We start from the raw sequence: 15,920 nt of genomic DNA on the forward strand, positions 1-15,920 counted from the left end.
GGACACACATCTTGAAGAGCCATTGTTACTGCTCAAGTTAAGTTCCTCTTCTTCTTCAAGTCATGTCCCTATGGGTGCTCCCCTGAAGGTAACTGCACAGCAGTTGCGGCAGGGTGGGGCCAGGAGAGGGGAGGCAGGAGTAAAAACAGAGCGGAGATAGAGCTGACAATGAAAATGGGAGCAGCTGACGAGTAGGCTGCCCTAAATCAATTAGGGACAGCTGATCCTACTCAGGGCTACCTTTATAAGCCCTTCTCCACACAGAGCAATGGGGAAGGTGGTTAAGGAGAGTTTGGGAGATGAGTGAGGAGAAGTAAGGAGACTTAGAGGAACACCAGAGACCACAAAAGAGGAGAGGAACCTCAGCAACCCAAGGGCCTAGAGTGCCCCAACCCAGCAGGGCCTGGAGCTCCACCAGAGACTTTGAAGAACTGGTCAGCTGGAGGAGCCAAACAAAAGGAGGAGACTTGCTGCCATGGCTACCACTAGATGAAGGAGGTACTGGGGGAATTGGCTGGGGGAAGTGGCCCAGGGAGAGGAACTGCAGGGGCAAGGGCAAAGAGAGTCAGCCCACACTGGCAGCGGCCATCCAGGGTCCCTGGGACAGAACCTGGAACCAGTGCATGGGGACCAGGTTCCCCCACCCCCAGACTGCCCCCTGCCCCAGCAAAGGTAACGGGGTTCATATGGTGGCACCAGCAGACTAAATATAGAGGACCTGGTGCCCAGGAATGAGTCTGACCCTGCCACACAGGGTTTTGGTGTGAAGTTGTTATGGCAGAGAGTACTGTGGATCCAAAGATGGAATTTGAGGCTGAGGCTCCAATGATCACAAAAGTTTAGGCAGAGGTCCAAGTTGCTGCCCTGCATAACTCTGAGACAGGGATGTCTATAAAGGAATGTGATCCAAGTACAGACTGCCCTTCTGCAGTGCATACAAACTCCAGACAGAAGCAAGGCTGCACCCCAGTAATAGTGGTTAATGCAATCAGAAACCCATTTGAATAATTTTTGAGCAATTACTGAAGAACCATTAGAAACTTGCAGCAAATGAAAAGATCTTAAGAGACTTCCTGAAGTCTTTAGTCCTTTCCAAGTAAAAAGCTAGTGCTTCTCTAACATGCAGAACTGCCTCTGTGGTGCTCTCAAAACAACATGCTGGAACCTCCGTATTCACCACTGAAATATGACTGCGCTACACGTTGTACAATGTGAAGTTATAAAGAACTACTGTAAATTTGTTACTGAAATATGTTGAGAGGTTGAGAGGTGCCCATATCTAGCTTTTCAGTGGCAAATGACAGGACAGATTGGATAGAGAACCAGATACACGTTGATGGAGTATCAGAAAGAACTTCCTTGGCCCTGAAAGTGTGTGGCACAATCTCACGTGGACAACGGGACCCACCTAAATCCACAACCTCACAGCAAGGATCTCTCAAACACCCCGAAGTAAAATCTAAATGGAGGCTGATGACAATCTGGCATCTCTCCGCTCTCATCTCAAACACTTGGAAGATCAAAACAAAAAGCAGTCAAGTAGCACTTTAAAGACTAGCAAAATAATTTATTAAGTGAGCTTTCGTGGGACAGACCCACTTCTTCAGACCAAGTTCGTCTGAAGAAGTGGGTCTGTCCCACGAAAGCTCACCTAAAACTATTTTGCTAGTCTTTAAAGTGCTACTTGACTGCTTTTTGTTTTGACAGTGTATAGACTAGCATGGCTTCCTCTCTGCTACTTGGGAGATCATTTGGAAAGCAATGACTTTAAAATGGGAGACGGATTCCCGGCTGAGAAGGAATTCAACCTGTGTAATTACAACTGTAAACTGCCTGAAACATTCAGTTGTGTGAGAAGCTGCTTGATTCAAATCTTGATTAGTCTGCAGAATTTACGTTAAAAAGTAAAAGTTCTGTCTAATTAACTTTGATCTCTATGCCTGCTATTTAGAAAGTATCTTTCTGTAGTTAATAAATGTGTTTTATAATTTATCTTGAAGTGTGTGGTTTCAGTTGAAGGGCTTGGGGAATCTCTGCTCAGGTTAATAAGGGCTGTTGCGTTTTGGAGTGGTGAACTCATTAGTAAGCTTGCACTGTTCAAGGGGACACTTAAGCAGTGTAAGATGTCCATTTCTAGGATGCAAGGTTGGGTGATTTGCTGGTGCTTCTCCCATTCTTGAGTGGTTTTGAGACCATTCATGCAACTTAGCACCACATGCTACTGTGTTGAGTGATCACAGCACTTGGAGGGCTCTGCTATTTGCACTGGTATAGCACTGAGACACAGAGCCCAGGATGAAGATTTGAGGGGTCTCAGTAGACCACCCCCCCCCAGTTTCAGGTTGGACCCTTGGGATCCAGTCACAGTCTGCCTTTTATCACAATGTGATTTTAGGGGAAAACAGGGAGATGAAGCTATTGATTCATATGAAAAAGGGAAGGTCACTTTTTGCCTAAAGTTGGATGCAACCTCAGTGTTACTTTGACCTTAAAGTATGAACGGTGGGTGTGCCATTAGAGCACCTATTTCTCTTATGCATCTAGCTGAAATGATGGCAATTAAAAATGTTGTTTTCACATACAACTATGTAAAAGTGCAAGTCACCATGGGATCAAAACAAGGCCTAGTCAAGGCTCTTAAAATTAACTTAAGATCCCCAGGTAAAGCAGGTGGTCTAAAATGCATGAAGAGATTTTCAATGCTCTTAAAGAAGCTATGTACCCTTAAGGGAACACAGAGTTTTGACTCTGAGAACTAAGATGTAGTCTAAAATGGGGGGGGGGGGGGGCGGGGGAGCGGTTCACCTTATGTTCTTAGACCACCACCAAATTTGGAATTGATTCCATTTGTGCAGGTAGGTACACAGTTTTGGGCTATGTAGTAAAATGTCTCTCTCTTCATCAGAGCATTATTTCTAGATCCTGAAACCAAATTGTCATAGCCTCTGGGGAATTTTGGACAGCAGAAAAAACTGGAGAAAGGCATGTAAAAAGTTCTCTGTCCCATGGGAGGATTTCCCAGGGACATTTTCCCCAGACTTGCTCTGCAGCAATGGTAAGGGCATTTCTTGTTTCAGTATATAGCAAAGAGATTTATAGCTGGAGCACCCAAAAGGGCAAATACATTGCAATGCATCTCTGTATTAGTTCCCTCCCATTCATGGTACTTAGAGAACCTTCCACTGTTGCCTGTCATGTTCTGTATTCCAGGTAGGTAAATGGCTGAGATAAGCACATTATGTCAGATGCACCTATTTGAATGTTGAAGCACTCTTGTGGAGAAGGAGGGAGATCTGCTGCCCTTCTGAAGACTGATTTATAACATAAGAACATAAGAATGGCCATACTGGGTCAGACCAAAGGTCCATCCAGCCCAGCATCCCGTCTGCTGACGGTGGCCAATGCCAGGTGCCCCAGAGAAGAACAGAAGACAATGATCAAGTGATTTGTCTCGTGCCATCCATCTCCTGCCCTTGTACTGAAGGCTAGGGCACCATACTTTCCCTGGCTAATAGCCATTTATGGACCTAACCTGCAAAAATTTATCGAGCTCTTTTTTTAAACCCTAATAGAGTGCTGGCCTTCACAGCCTCCTCCGGCAAGGAGTTCCACAGGTTGACTGTGCGCTGTGTGAAGAAAAATTTCCTTGTATTAGTTTTGAACCTACTACCCATCAATTTCATTTGGTGTCCCCTAGTTCTTGTATTATGGGAAAAGGTAAATAATTTTTCTATATTCACTTTCTCCACACCATTCATGATTTTATATACCTCTATCATATCGCCCCTCAATCGCCTCTTTTCCAAACTGAAAAGTCCCAGTCTCTCTAGCCTCTCCTCATATGGAACCCATTCCAAACACCTAATCATCTTAGTCGCCCTTTTCTGAACCTTTTCTAATGCCAATATATCTTTTTTGAGGTGAGGAGACCACATCTGCATGCAGTACTCAAGATGTGGGCGTACCATAGTTTTATATTGGGAAAGTATGATATCTTTTCTTATTATCGATTCCTTTTTTAATAATTCCTAACATCCTATTTTCTTTACTAACTGCCACTGCACACTGCGTGGATGTCTTCAGAGAACTATCCACTATAACTCCAAGATCCCTTTCCTGATCTGTCGTAACTAAATTTGACCCCATCATGTTGTACGTGTAATTTGGGTTATTTTTTCCAATGTGCATTACCTTACACTTACCCACATTAAATTTCATTTGCCACTTTGCTGCCCAATCACTCAGTTTGCTGAGATCTTTTTGTAGTTCTTCACAATCCCTTTTGGTTTTGACTGTCCTGAACAACTTGGTGTCGTCTGCAAACTTTGCCACCTCACTGCTTACCTCATTTTCTAGATCATTGATGAAGAAGTTGAACAGGATCGGTCCCAGGACTGACCCCTGGGAAACACCACTAGTTACCCCCCTCCATTGTGAAAATTTACCATTTATTCCAACCTTTTGTTTTCTGTCTTTTAACCAATTCCCGATCCATGAAAGGATCTTTCCTCCTATCCCATGACCGCCTAATTTACATAAAAGCCTCTGGTGTGGGACTGTGTCAAAGGCTTTCTGGAAATCTAGGTATATTATGCCCACTGGGTGCCCCTTGTCCGCATGTTTATTAACCCCTTCAAAGAATTCTAATAGACTAGTTAGACACGACTTCCCTCTGCAGAAACCATGCTGACTTTTGCCCAACAATTCGTGCTCTTCTACATGCCTTGCAATTTTATTCTTTACTATTGTTTCTACTAATTTGTCTGGTACTGATGTTAGACTTACCGGTCTATAATTGCCAGGATCTCCTCTAGAACCTTTTTTAAATATTGGCGTTATATTGGCAGTCTTCCAGTCATTGGGTACCGAAGCGGATTGAAAGGATAGGTTACAAACCACTGTTAATAACTCTGCAATTTCACACTTGAGTTCTTTCAGAACCCTTGGGTGAATACCATCTGGTCCTGGAGACTTGTTACTATTCAGCTTATCAATTAACTCCAAAACCTCCTCTAATGTCACTTCAATCTGGGAGAGTTCCTCAGATTTGTCACCTAAAAAGGCTGGCTCAGATTTAAGAACCTCTGTAACATCCTCAGTTGTGAAGACTGAAGCAAAGAAATCGTTTAATCGCTCCACAATGGCACTGTCTTCCTTGATAGCTCCTTTTATATCTTTATCGTCCAAGGGCCCCACTGCTTTTTTTAGCAGGCTTCCTGCTTCTAATGTATTTAAAAAAAATTTTACTAGCATTTTTTGAATTTTTGGCTAGCTGTTCCTCAATCTTTTTTGACTTTTCTTACTACATTATGACACTTAATTTGGGAGTGTTTATGTTCCTTTCTATTTTCCTCACTAGGATTTGACTTCCACTTTTTAAAAGCTGCCCTTTTCTCTCTCACTGCCTTTTTAACATGGCTGTTAAGCCATGGTGGTTCTTTGTTAGGTCTCTTACTGTGTTTTTTTTTTTTATTTGGGGTATACATTTAAGTTGGGCCTCTAGTATGGTGTCTTTAAACAGTTTCCATGCAGCTTCCAGGGATTTTAGTTTAGTTACTCTACCTTTTAGTTTCTGTTTAACTAGCTTCCTCATTTTAGTGTAATTCCCCTTTTTGAAATTAAATGCCGGAGTGTTTGACCGCTGCGGTGTTCTTCCCAACACAGGAATATTAAAAGTTATTATATTGTGGTCACTATTTCCAAGAGGTCCAGTAACAGTTACCTCTTGGACTAGATCCTGCGTTCCAGTCAGGACTAGATCGAGAATTGACTCTCCCCTTGTGGGTTCCTGTGCTAGCTGCTCCAAGAAGCAGTCATTTAAGGCATCAAAAAATTTAATCTCTGAATCCCATCCTGAGGTGACATATACCCAATCAATACGGGGATAATTGAAATCTCCTATTATTACTGTGGTTTTTCATCTTGATAGCCTCTCTAATCTCCCTTAACATTTCAGCATCACTATCACTGTCCTGGTTAGGTGGTCGGTAATATATTCCTAATGCCATATTCATAATAGAGGAATGAACTGTTATCCATAATGATTCTATGGAACATTTTGATTCCTTTAGGATTTTTGCTTCATTTGATTCTATATTATCCTTCACATATAGTACCACTGCCACCCGCACGACCTGTTCTGTCTTTCCGATATAATTTATATCCCGGTATGATAGTGTCCCACTGATTGTCCTCATTCCACCATGTTTCTGTGATGCCTATTATGTCAACTTCCTCCTTTGATATGAGGTACTCCAGTTCACCCATCTTATTAGACAGACTCCTAGCATTAGTGTAAAAGCACTTTAAAAAAACTACCACTATTTATATGTCCGCCTTTCACAGACGCGTTGGATTTTTTTATATACGATTGTTTCACATCTGATCTTGCCCATATATTATTTCCCACATTCCCTATCTGACTAACTTCTAGGGAATCCCTATCTATGGAACCTCGTGTAAGAGAAGTCTCCGTCCGATCCAGGTGCTCCCCCGCACCAATCTGCTTTCCCCCACCTCTTAGTTTAAAAGTTTATAACATCCAGGTCCATCATGACCATCTATGGATTTTCTTGATAACAAGTAAGAAAATGCATTCCTGAAGGCTCTTAACTCAAAAGGATTGATCTGGAAGGATGGTTCAAAAGAAGACCACTTGCCCTGCACCTTGTGGTTGAGTAGATGGGATCCCCAACCTAACAGGGAGGCATCCCTCACAGGAGACAGCAATGGTAGCTGTTATGAATAGAATGCCTGCTTGGATGTTGGATGGGTCTCTCCATCAGCTCAGGCAGTGCTTTATAATAGGATATTGACAGCACTTTTAGTCCATCCTTTTTCATGAAACAGACCTGAACTACATATATAGACACCTCATGAACAACTGGATGTGTGAAGTGAAGAGTTTGAATGTTGCCATATGACTGAGCAGGTGCTGGCAGTTCCTGGACGATGCTTGTGGGCTGGCCTGGACTGACTCTGAAGTTTGTGAAGTTAATAGGTCTGTGCAACAGGAGGAATGCTCTTGCTTGCATTGCACTCAGTCTGACTTCAATAAACTCCAGTAGCTATACTGGGGTAAGTGCTGAGCTTTAAGTCTAGTTGTGCAAATGTGAGTGGTCATCTGAGCAGTGTATCTGTCATCCTTGAATGATGGCCCCTGAGGAAGCAGTCATCTAGGTACACGTGGATCATAATGCCCAATGTCTGAAGATGTGCTGTCATGACAGAAAGAATCCTGCAGAATGCCCTGGAAGTGGCTGAGAGGCTGAATGGGAGCATCCCATACTGAATGATTTTGCCCAAAAACCAAGTACAGGAAATCTCATGTGCAATGATCATCTTGTAGGTTTAGGAGTGAAAATCTCCTTGCTTCAGAGGTGGCACAATGGCTGCTGGCACAACCACCTTGAACTTCTGTACCTTCACGTATCTGTTTAATACCCTTCGATCTAGAATGGGCCTCAAACTTCCCTTCCTCTTGGGGGATCAGGAAAATAATCAGAGTAAAACCCCTTCCCTCTGAGTTCCACTGGGACTGGTTCTGTGACTTTTACAAGAAAGAGATGATTTATCCTCTTGCAAAGTATGTTCTTGTAAGGAGTCCCTGAAGAGGGACAGTGAAGGAGAATGAGAATAGAGGAAGGATGTGAATTGAATGGCATAACCATTCAAAATACTGTAAAGCTCAGCTGTTGCAGGTGATGTTCTCCCAGCAGCTGTCAAAGGGATAGGTGATTTGTGATGGAACATGATAGGTGCATAGATAGCAGCTGATGTTGCAAGGCATAATTTAATGGGCCCTTGACCAATCCATCAAAAGTGTATACAAGAAATGGGTCTGAGCCATTGCAAATCGGTGTGTCCTTTTTTCCACGTTTGTACCTTGGGCCTCTTGTGATGAGGTTCATCATAGGAGTTCATGGAGGTCACAGCCTCCCGTGTGGTTGAGAACAGTATCTCCAATTTTATCCCACTGTATAGATTCCCAAAGAGCGTATCATGGCCCGGAATTCCTTAGGATGTGATGAGAGCTTGGGCCCTTTTGAGAGATCCTCCAATATAATTTGTACCTCTGAGCAACTTACCTCATCACCGCTTGTCTTCAGACTGAGTGGTCTGCTGTATCTGCTATGTCCATTGCTGTCAATATTACAGTTCTGGACACTATCAGGCCCTTGTCAAATAGGGACAGAAACAGCTCTTTTTGCACCTCTGCTCAATGTTCGGTGAATACACCGACTTTCCTCTAATAAATAAAATTATATTTGGCCAAGACAGCTTTATACAACTGTAATGTCACTGATAAATATAAAAATGCCCCCTTCCAAAGACAGCTAGTCTTTTGCAAACTTGGACACGAGGTTGACTTGTGGTGATGTTGGCTGCCACATGCATTAACTTAATCTACTATGGTTGAATTATGTTGAGGTTTTGAAACAAAGTCTGCCTCTGGGAGGGAGGAATAATAATTTCTCTTGGCTCTCTTGCAGGTTTAGATGATGGAAACTGTTGTCTGCCTAATGATTTTGGCAGGATCCAGAAGCACCTCATTAATAGGGAGGGTGACAAGAAAATGAGGAGGAAGTGTGCAAAATATCCACCCTTGTGATGTGTATCTGCTGCCTCCTATAGGGGAATTTGCAGCTCATGCACCTCCCACTTTATAAGATCTTGAAAATTCTTAAAATCATCAGCTAGTGATGGAGGGGGATGCATTTACAGCCTCATCTGATGAAAATGAGAAGTCTTCTAGAGGAGCAGCCTCCCTTTCAAACCTTTCCTTCTGTCCTTAAGAAGTTTCCTCCTTCTCTGGTTCAGGGGCTCTGAATACAGAATCTGTAAGAAACTGACTAGCTGACGCTCTCAGGGAGACACTGGACACCCAGGAAGGAGCCTAGAACAGCTGTTATATCAGAATGAGAACAACAGTACTGTGGTGATGGGTCATGGTGGGAGATCAGGAAAAAGATATCCTGTTGGTCAATGTCAGAGACTTGTTCCTGGATAAAGGTGGTACTCACCAGTGTGTTGGCAGTAAATGGCTGGGTGCCAGGGGGTGAATCTGGGCATCAGAATCCCCTTGGTCCTGGGCTTCTATATTAAGCAATGAGGTTTGCGGTTTTCTGTGACCTCTAGAGTACCTGGACTTGTGCAGTAATGTTGACTCAGTAGCATGGAGGATTGTGAGCGATACACTGTCAGTGTCAATGGTTCCTTAGTTGCAGAATGTGCTAGGGATGGGTGCTTTGCTGCACTCAGTGTTGGTGCTTTATTCAGTGCTGTTCCTTAAGAAGCAGAGCAGACTTTCTTTCTCCACAGGGAGTGGGTGGTATGCTGCCTCAGAGCTTGAGGCCTGGTGTGTCTAAGCAGTGTGGCCGATCTCTTAACAGAACTGCCCTGGGACTTTTGGGTACTGTGCTTTGGAGCCACTGGTACGGAGGCAGACAAGTACACAGTTGGATCCCTCAGGCTGGCCAAAGACTGAGGGCTTGGAGCATTTTTCTTCTTGAGCCTAAGGGACCCAAAATTTGCTCATTTTCCCCATGAATCTACCCCCTGGAAAGCTGAAGGTTCCAGTGAGGATCTGTGTCCTCAAAAAGGTCCAGTACACCTGAGCCAGCTGGCAGCTGAAACGCACTTTCCCTCTGGAGGTGTTTTAATTTCAGCTCCCAATGTTTCAAGACCTTACCTTGAGCTGCTGACTTTTTGAAAATATACGATTCTTCAGACACTTTAAACAGCAAGAATGCCCACTTGTTACCAGAATTGCTTCCTTGCAGGAGAAGAACCTGAGAGAAATGGACACACCCTGCTCCCAGGGCTGACCATTAACTCTGCAAAAGTGAGGAATACAAAAGTTGGTGGTTCTTTTCTTTCTTAAACTGAGAGAAGTTAGAAAGTCTAAACCACTAAATGCCCATATGTGGGAGGGATTCCCCCAGAAGAGAGTGGAAACATGAAATAAAAGGTTTCATTTTTTAATATCAGCATCATAAATGGAAACTAGCTATTAAGGGAAACAAAAGTACTAAAACTATTCTTACTTATGCTAATGATGCAGAGAAAGAAGAGACAACTATGTGTTCTGTTTGAGATCAGAAGTGGTTGAGAAGGCATGAGGGGTGTTTGCCTGCACAGTGCTTTACAGACTTGAGGTAGGCCATGAGGAAGAATGCATGTGTGGGCCAAATGGACACAGCTACCTAAAATCTGTCTGGGGCTCACATACACATGCCGTAGAGCACACAGATATGCTACAGGCAGTAAAAGTACAAGCTACCATCCCACTGTCCAACTAACAATCTCACAAGACTATAATTGAGAAATATTTCTAAGAGCAAGTTGTTACGCCAGTCCTCGCTGACCTCTTTGCTAAAACTGCCAACCCAAAGGCCAATCATCAGGGCGGACTCTGTAATGTGAACATCCATATATGATCAACTGGAGTGAACCCACTATTTATTTATTCTAATGTTTAAAAAAAGGTGAGTTTAATTTGAAAATCAAATATTTTTCTTGGGAATTCAGGATACAATAGAAGAGCTGAAGGAAAGGGAGAATGCTTATAGACTGCCTATTAGAGATTTCTTCACCTCGCTAGCTCAAGCCCCTTACTCTTATAGAAAGGGGTTAGTGTTCCTTTAATGGAAATTTGTGTGTGTGAGATAACAGTGAACCTAGGCTCGAGAGAAAATTGCCCCAAACACAGTACACAAAGCAGATGAAAAGTTTTGCTCTAAATAGGAAAAGGATACAATGCGCACTTCATGGAGAGCCCACTTCTGTTTCAGGAACTCAATGAGGCTGGAGACCTTGCGATGTAACTCCACTATCATTCTGCATAGGAGATAAACAATGTAAGAGAACTGAGAACACAGAAGAAACTCAAAGTACAAACTACTGCCAAAACACATTCAAGGAGTGAAATTGGTTTACCAGAGTGTAAATTAGGAGCAGGGACTACTGCAACTTGCCAATGCTATCACACTATAACCTCCAAGAGGAATTTGAGGCAGTTATAATGCACAACACTAACTCATGATTTGTGAGTAACCTCAAAATTCTTTCAGCTCTATACTGCAAAGGAGGCTTGAGCTCTCAGTTTCTTCCAGTGGAAAGAGGAGATGCAGAAAGCCATAATACAAAGGGTAGTAAAGAGGATAAAATTTAAGTACTATTACTGTTTTCTCCCCTTGCCCTCAAAATGCCCAGCCTCTGTTAAAGGTAGGAGAATAAATCATGCTCTAAAACATTAACTATCCTTCCCACCACCTTATGGCATTTGGTCATTATTACTGAACTCTTAATTGAGGGAACAAAAGTTACACTGACTTGTTACACTTAGTCCTGGACAAATGCTCAGAAAATGCCGGACAAAGGGTATCATGAACTCCCAAAAGAGTATCATATATTCCTGGAAACCTAGAAATCTTGGTTTTCACAAGTGTGTAGCAATTGCCGTATCCAAAATCACAGAGCTATCATTTAAACTGCTATTTTTCTTCTTTGTCCTGCCTCTCAATACATTTAACCTTAGGTAGTGCCACGAGCCAGTGATCACCTGGAATCCCTCAACACTTGTTCATGGTTTGTGTCATCCATGCTATCTAACTTCAGCAGTCCAAAAGAGAGACTGGTAGTTACATTTGAACCGAACTAAGAGGATTCAAAGCACAATGGTAATCAAAATGATATTTTAAAGTCTGATATCACATGCACCCCTAGAGCAGTGGTTCTCAACCAGAGGAACATATACTCTGCGGGACCTCAAATCAGCTATATATTTGTCTTGTTTTACTACAAGCTACATAAAAAGTATTAGCAAAGTTAGTACAAACTAAAATTTCAAACAGACAAAATGAGAAAGTAAGAAATTTTTCAGTAATAATAGGCTACGACACTTTGTGTATTCTATGTCTGATTTTTACAAGCAAGTAGTTTAAGTGGAACGCCATTTGGGACTACACAAAACAAATTAGCTTCCTGAAAGGGGCACAGCAGTCTGGAAAGGCTGAGAAACACTGCCCTACAGTCAAGCGTTTTGGCATACCAGCACAAATGTTTTCAGGATCAACAAATTTAACCACTATGGCCCTGGACTGATTATTAGGAAGCAGTATGACTTATCTCTTTGCAATTCTGTTAGATAGAATACCACTGGCACGAATAGAGAGGATAAATTCTCAACAGACATGGAATGAAATTGGAAAGCTGTCCTGTACCACACCCATGCATTTTCTCCCTTCATTCTCCACATGTAAGATCCATCTTGCCCTTGGATACCTGAGCCGTGGGTTCTGGGCAAGGCTCTGTACCCGAGCCCAAGCATGATTATTACGTGGCTGTAATTCCACAGGGACCCTCAGAGGAAGACGCACTGGCTTCTGATCCTCCTCATCACTAATGCCTAAAAGGAAGGGGAGGAAAACAATTGGTCAAAGCAGACAGGTGCTCCTGACACATGCAACTCAGTCACAAATGAAGCAAAATGTCCTTTCAGATTAATTAAAAACATTTACGTGGAGAAAGCATCCTAAAAACATTTGGGCAGTTCCTCAGGATTACCTCCAGTTCTGATGCATCAATGTTATTTCTAAACACTGAAATTGCACTAGAACCTGTTATTGATTAAGTAGTGCAATGTCAAAACAGAAGGCTGAAAACTTACAGGTGTGATTGTTCTAATCTGTAAATTACATTTAATATTGCTCACTGGTTAAAGTATGTGTTTTACTGAGGTAGAGCAAGAAAAAAGATCTGTAATGTTCAGTGCTAAGCAACATATAGCTGTTCATTTGCTGGCACTAAGATGAAGACAGCCATCTACATGTACAGAACCGCTTAAGTAAAGGTCTACTTTGTGCCTGAACTGGTTTTGAACTAGATCAGTGTTTCCCAATGGGGTTCCCGTGGAACCAAATAAGGATTCTGCAAGAAAATTCCATTACAATAGCTGACTCCTCTGCCAGTCCCTGCCCTGCTGCTACTGAAACAGTAGAATGTCTCCTTCTTCTTGGTGGTCACTCCATAATGAGCAGGATGTCTTCATGTCACCCAACTATTTGTGAATCCATTGATGGCTGATCAGCCTAATTCCAGAGCCACAGATCTTATCATGAGAGAGGCAGGTGTTAGTAGCTGTTGGAGGGGTGCGGGGCAATTTTTGATGCTCTTTATTTCTTCTCCACCTGTCCTTGTCTGCACTGCGGCAGGACCTCTCAAATTACGTCACCCCCTCATGGATTACTGTTCTCTACTGGGGACGGCCTTGGGCAAGGTTCTCCGAATTGTTGACGCGGATGCTGAACTTTTTCATGCGTGCCTTCAGCATATCCTTATGTCACTTCCACTGGCCCCCAACGCTCCTCTGTCCTTCCTCCAATTCGGAAAACCCAATCTGTTTTGGGAGGTGCTGATCAGACATTCACTCCATGTGACCAGTCCAACTAAGGTGTTAAATAATAATGGCTTCAATGCTGGTCAGGTCTGACTCTTCCAGGATGCTGGTGTTCATGTGCCTGTCCTCCCAAGAGACATTTAGGATTCTCCTGAGGCAGCATTGATTATATTGTTAAAGTGCCTTCAAATGACGCTTGTACATTGTCCAGATTTCACCTGCTCATAGTAGCGTTGGAACAACCATTGCATGGTATATACAAAGAGCTTTGTGTTGGAAGAGACATCCTAGTTCTTGAAGACCTTTTGTCTCACGCAGGTGAAAGCGGATCATGGCTTAGGCAATGCTGGATTTCCGCATCAAAGTCTAATTTAGTGGTAAGATTACTTCCACGGAAGTGCTCCACATTTTCCAGCAGGTCTCCACTGACTTCTATAACAGGTGCTTGAGATTGTCCTGTGGGTGAAAGTTTGTGGAGCACCTTGGTCATTTTGATGTTCAGCATGAGGCTGAGAGTCTCCTGTGATTCAGAGAATGCACTTAAGACACTCTGAAGGTCTGTGGGAAAGAGCAACAACCTTATTGTCATCCGTGTACTGGAGCTCCATGATCAAGGTTGTGGAGGTCTTGCTTTCAGCCTTCCATCTCCCAAGATTGAAAAGCTTCCCATTCATTCTGTAGACAACCTTCACACAATCGGGAAGCTTGTCATCAAGTATGTGAAGGGTCATGGCAATGAAGATGCAGAACGGTGATGGGGCAGTGACGCAGCCTTGCTTGACTCCCATCTTGACCTCAAAGGGGTCGCTTCTGGATCGGTTGTTGCTCAATACTGTGGCAGTCATGTTTGCGTGAAGCAGTCTTGAAATGCAAATGAATTTTTTGAGGCAGCTGATCTTTGAAAGGATGGTCCACAGGGCACTATGAATGAGTCGAATGTTTTGGTCAGGTTGATGAAACTCACATATAAGGCTTGGTTGTGTTCATGACATTTTTCTTGCAGTTAACGGGCAGTGAAGATCATGTCCGCTGTTCCTTGGAATGGTCGGAAGCCACACTTGGAAGCCATTCATTCTCACTGGAGAAAGCACTGTAATGAGCTATTGAACCGTTTCTCCACCATTGTCCCAGAATCCCTTGACCAAATCCCACAACAACCACCTAGAGATGATCTTGCAACACTTCCTTTCCAGAGTGAGGTCCAAGCTGCCATCAAAGTGATGGCAACAAGGCAATTGGACTAGATGGGTCAGAGCTCCACAAACAGCTCCACCTCCTGATTCTCAACAGATGCCACAAGATTTCAGAGACACGCTGATCATCAGTCCTTTCAAGAAGGGTGACAAGTCAGACTGTGGAAGCATTTGTGGCATCTCCCTCCTGGCAATAGCAGGGAAAATCTTGGCTCGAATCCTTGCAAACCAACTCCTGCCACTCTCAGAAAAAATTCTCCCCAAAACAGTAGAACTAAATTTAATTGGTTTAATGGCTGGCAGGGTGCGGGGAAGGATGCAGTTGTTAAACCAACTGAATTTGGTTCCATTATTTCAGGGGCGGCAGCGCAGGGAGCTGCAGAGAGCCCCTCAGATGGCCCATTACCCGAGCGGCCACACCCCCCTGGTGAGTGTGACTCAGCTCACCCCCGCCAGTGGAACACCTTCCTGCCAGCCTTCCTTCCATTGGGTGCACATGGCTACCTGGCGTAGGCTCCCCAGCCAGCACAGGCTCCCCAGCCAGTGCCACAACTGGGTTGGTCCCAGGGGTGGGTTTGTCGGATGGTGGGGTAAAGCTTGGGGGAAGGCGGGATGGATTTGGGGGCTGAGGTGGGTAAAGCCTAGAGATGGGGGGCAGGTTTGGAGACTGTTGGGTGGGGTAGAGCCTGGGAAACGGGTTCCACAAAATTCTTCCAAGTTTAGAAGGTTCCACGGCCAAATAGACTGCGAAACACTGAACTGGATACAAGGCCATCCAATCCAACATTAGGGAAGTTATCAACTGACTGTCTCCCTGACCTGAATCAGTGCCACTGCCTCCTGCCTGTGGGATCTGCACACTGGCAGCTGAATGCAGTCACCAAGTGCCCTACTCCTATTGGCCAGGCCACTGCCCTTGCTGCCCTGTGTGCACACTGTGGCAAAAGAGGTGCTGCGATTCCTTGGCACACTTACTCTGCAGCACATCTAGTACAGCAAGGTGGTGGCAGCTGGCAAGAGCATGACACGCAAACCACTGCATCGACACTATAGGCAGGAGGAGGAAATGTAGCCTGACCCTGGTCTGATCCAAACCTGACAGTCCAGTCCTCTCAGGTTCAAGCCATGTTCCTGTGCTCTAAGCCTGATATGCAAAGCAAAGACATTCTCTCCAATGTAGCAACTTTCTTTCAAATTTCTCTCTTGGTATGGCACTTCAGCAGACAGCATCAGATCTCAAGATCCACTGAAGTGGAATTTTCTCAAAACTGTATCACTGGTGATGTAAACGAATAGGGCAACTAGAGAACAGGAACATCCAGTGTACC

The 15,920-nt window shown here is 43.8% G+C and overlaps 1 protein-coding gene across 6 annotated transcripts in view; it reads right to left on the minus strand.

Moving 5' to 3' along the window:
• Positions 1 to 15,920, minus strand: part of CRAMP1 (cramped chromatin regulator 1) — a 107,044-nt gene that overhangs the window by 56,204 nt on the left and 34,920 nt on the right. For all 6 annotated transcript variants that reach the window (XR_012647724.1, XM_075010723.1, XM_075010722.1 and 3 more), the window contains exons 8-9: positions 12,286 to 12,409; positions 10,758 to 10,839 (exon numbers count right to left, since the gene is read on the minus strand). Coding sequence is in view for 5 of the 6 variants with exons in the window: in XM_075010723.1 (XP_074866824.1) it covers positions 10,758 to 10,839; positions 12,286 to 12,409 (206 nt within the window). In the remaining variant the exon portion in view is untranslated. The remainder of the gene's footprint in view (positions 1 to 10,757; positions 10,840 to 12,285; positions 12,410 to 15,920) is intronic.

The sequence above is a fragment of the Carettochelys insculpta genome, chromosome 16 (genome assembly GCF_033958435.1).
Source record: "Carettochelys insculpta isolate YL-2023 chromosome 16, ASM3395843v1, whole genome shotgun sequence".
In the NCBI taxonomy this organism is placed as follows: domain Eukaryota; kingdom Metazoa; phylum Chordata; order Testudines; family Carettochelyidae; genus Carettochelys; species Carettochelys insculpta.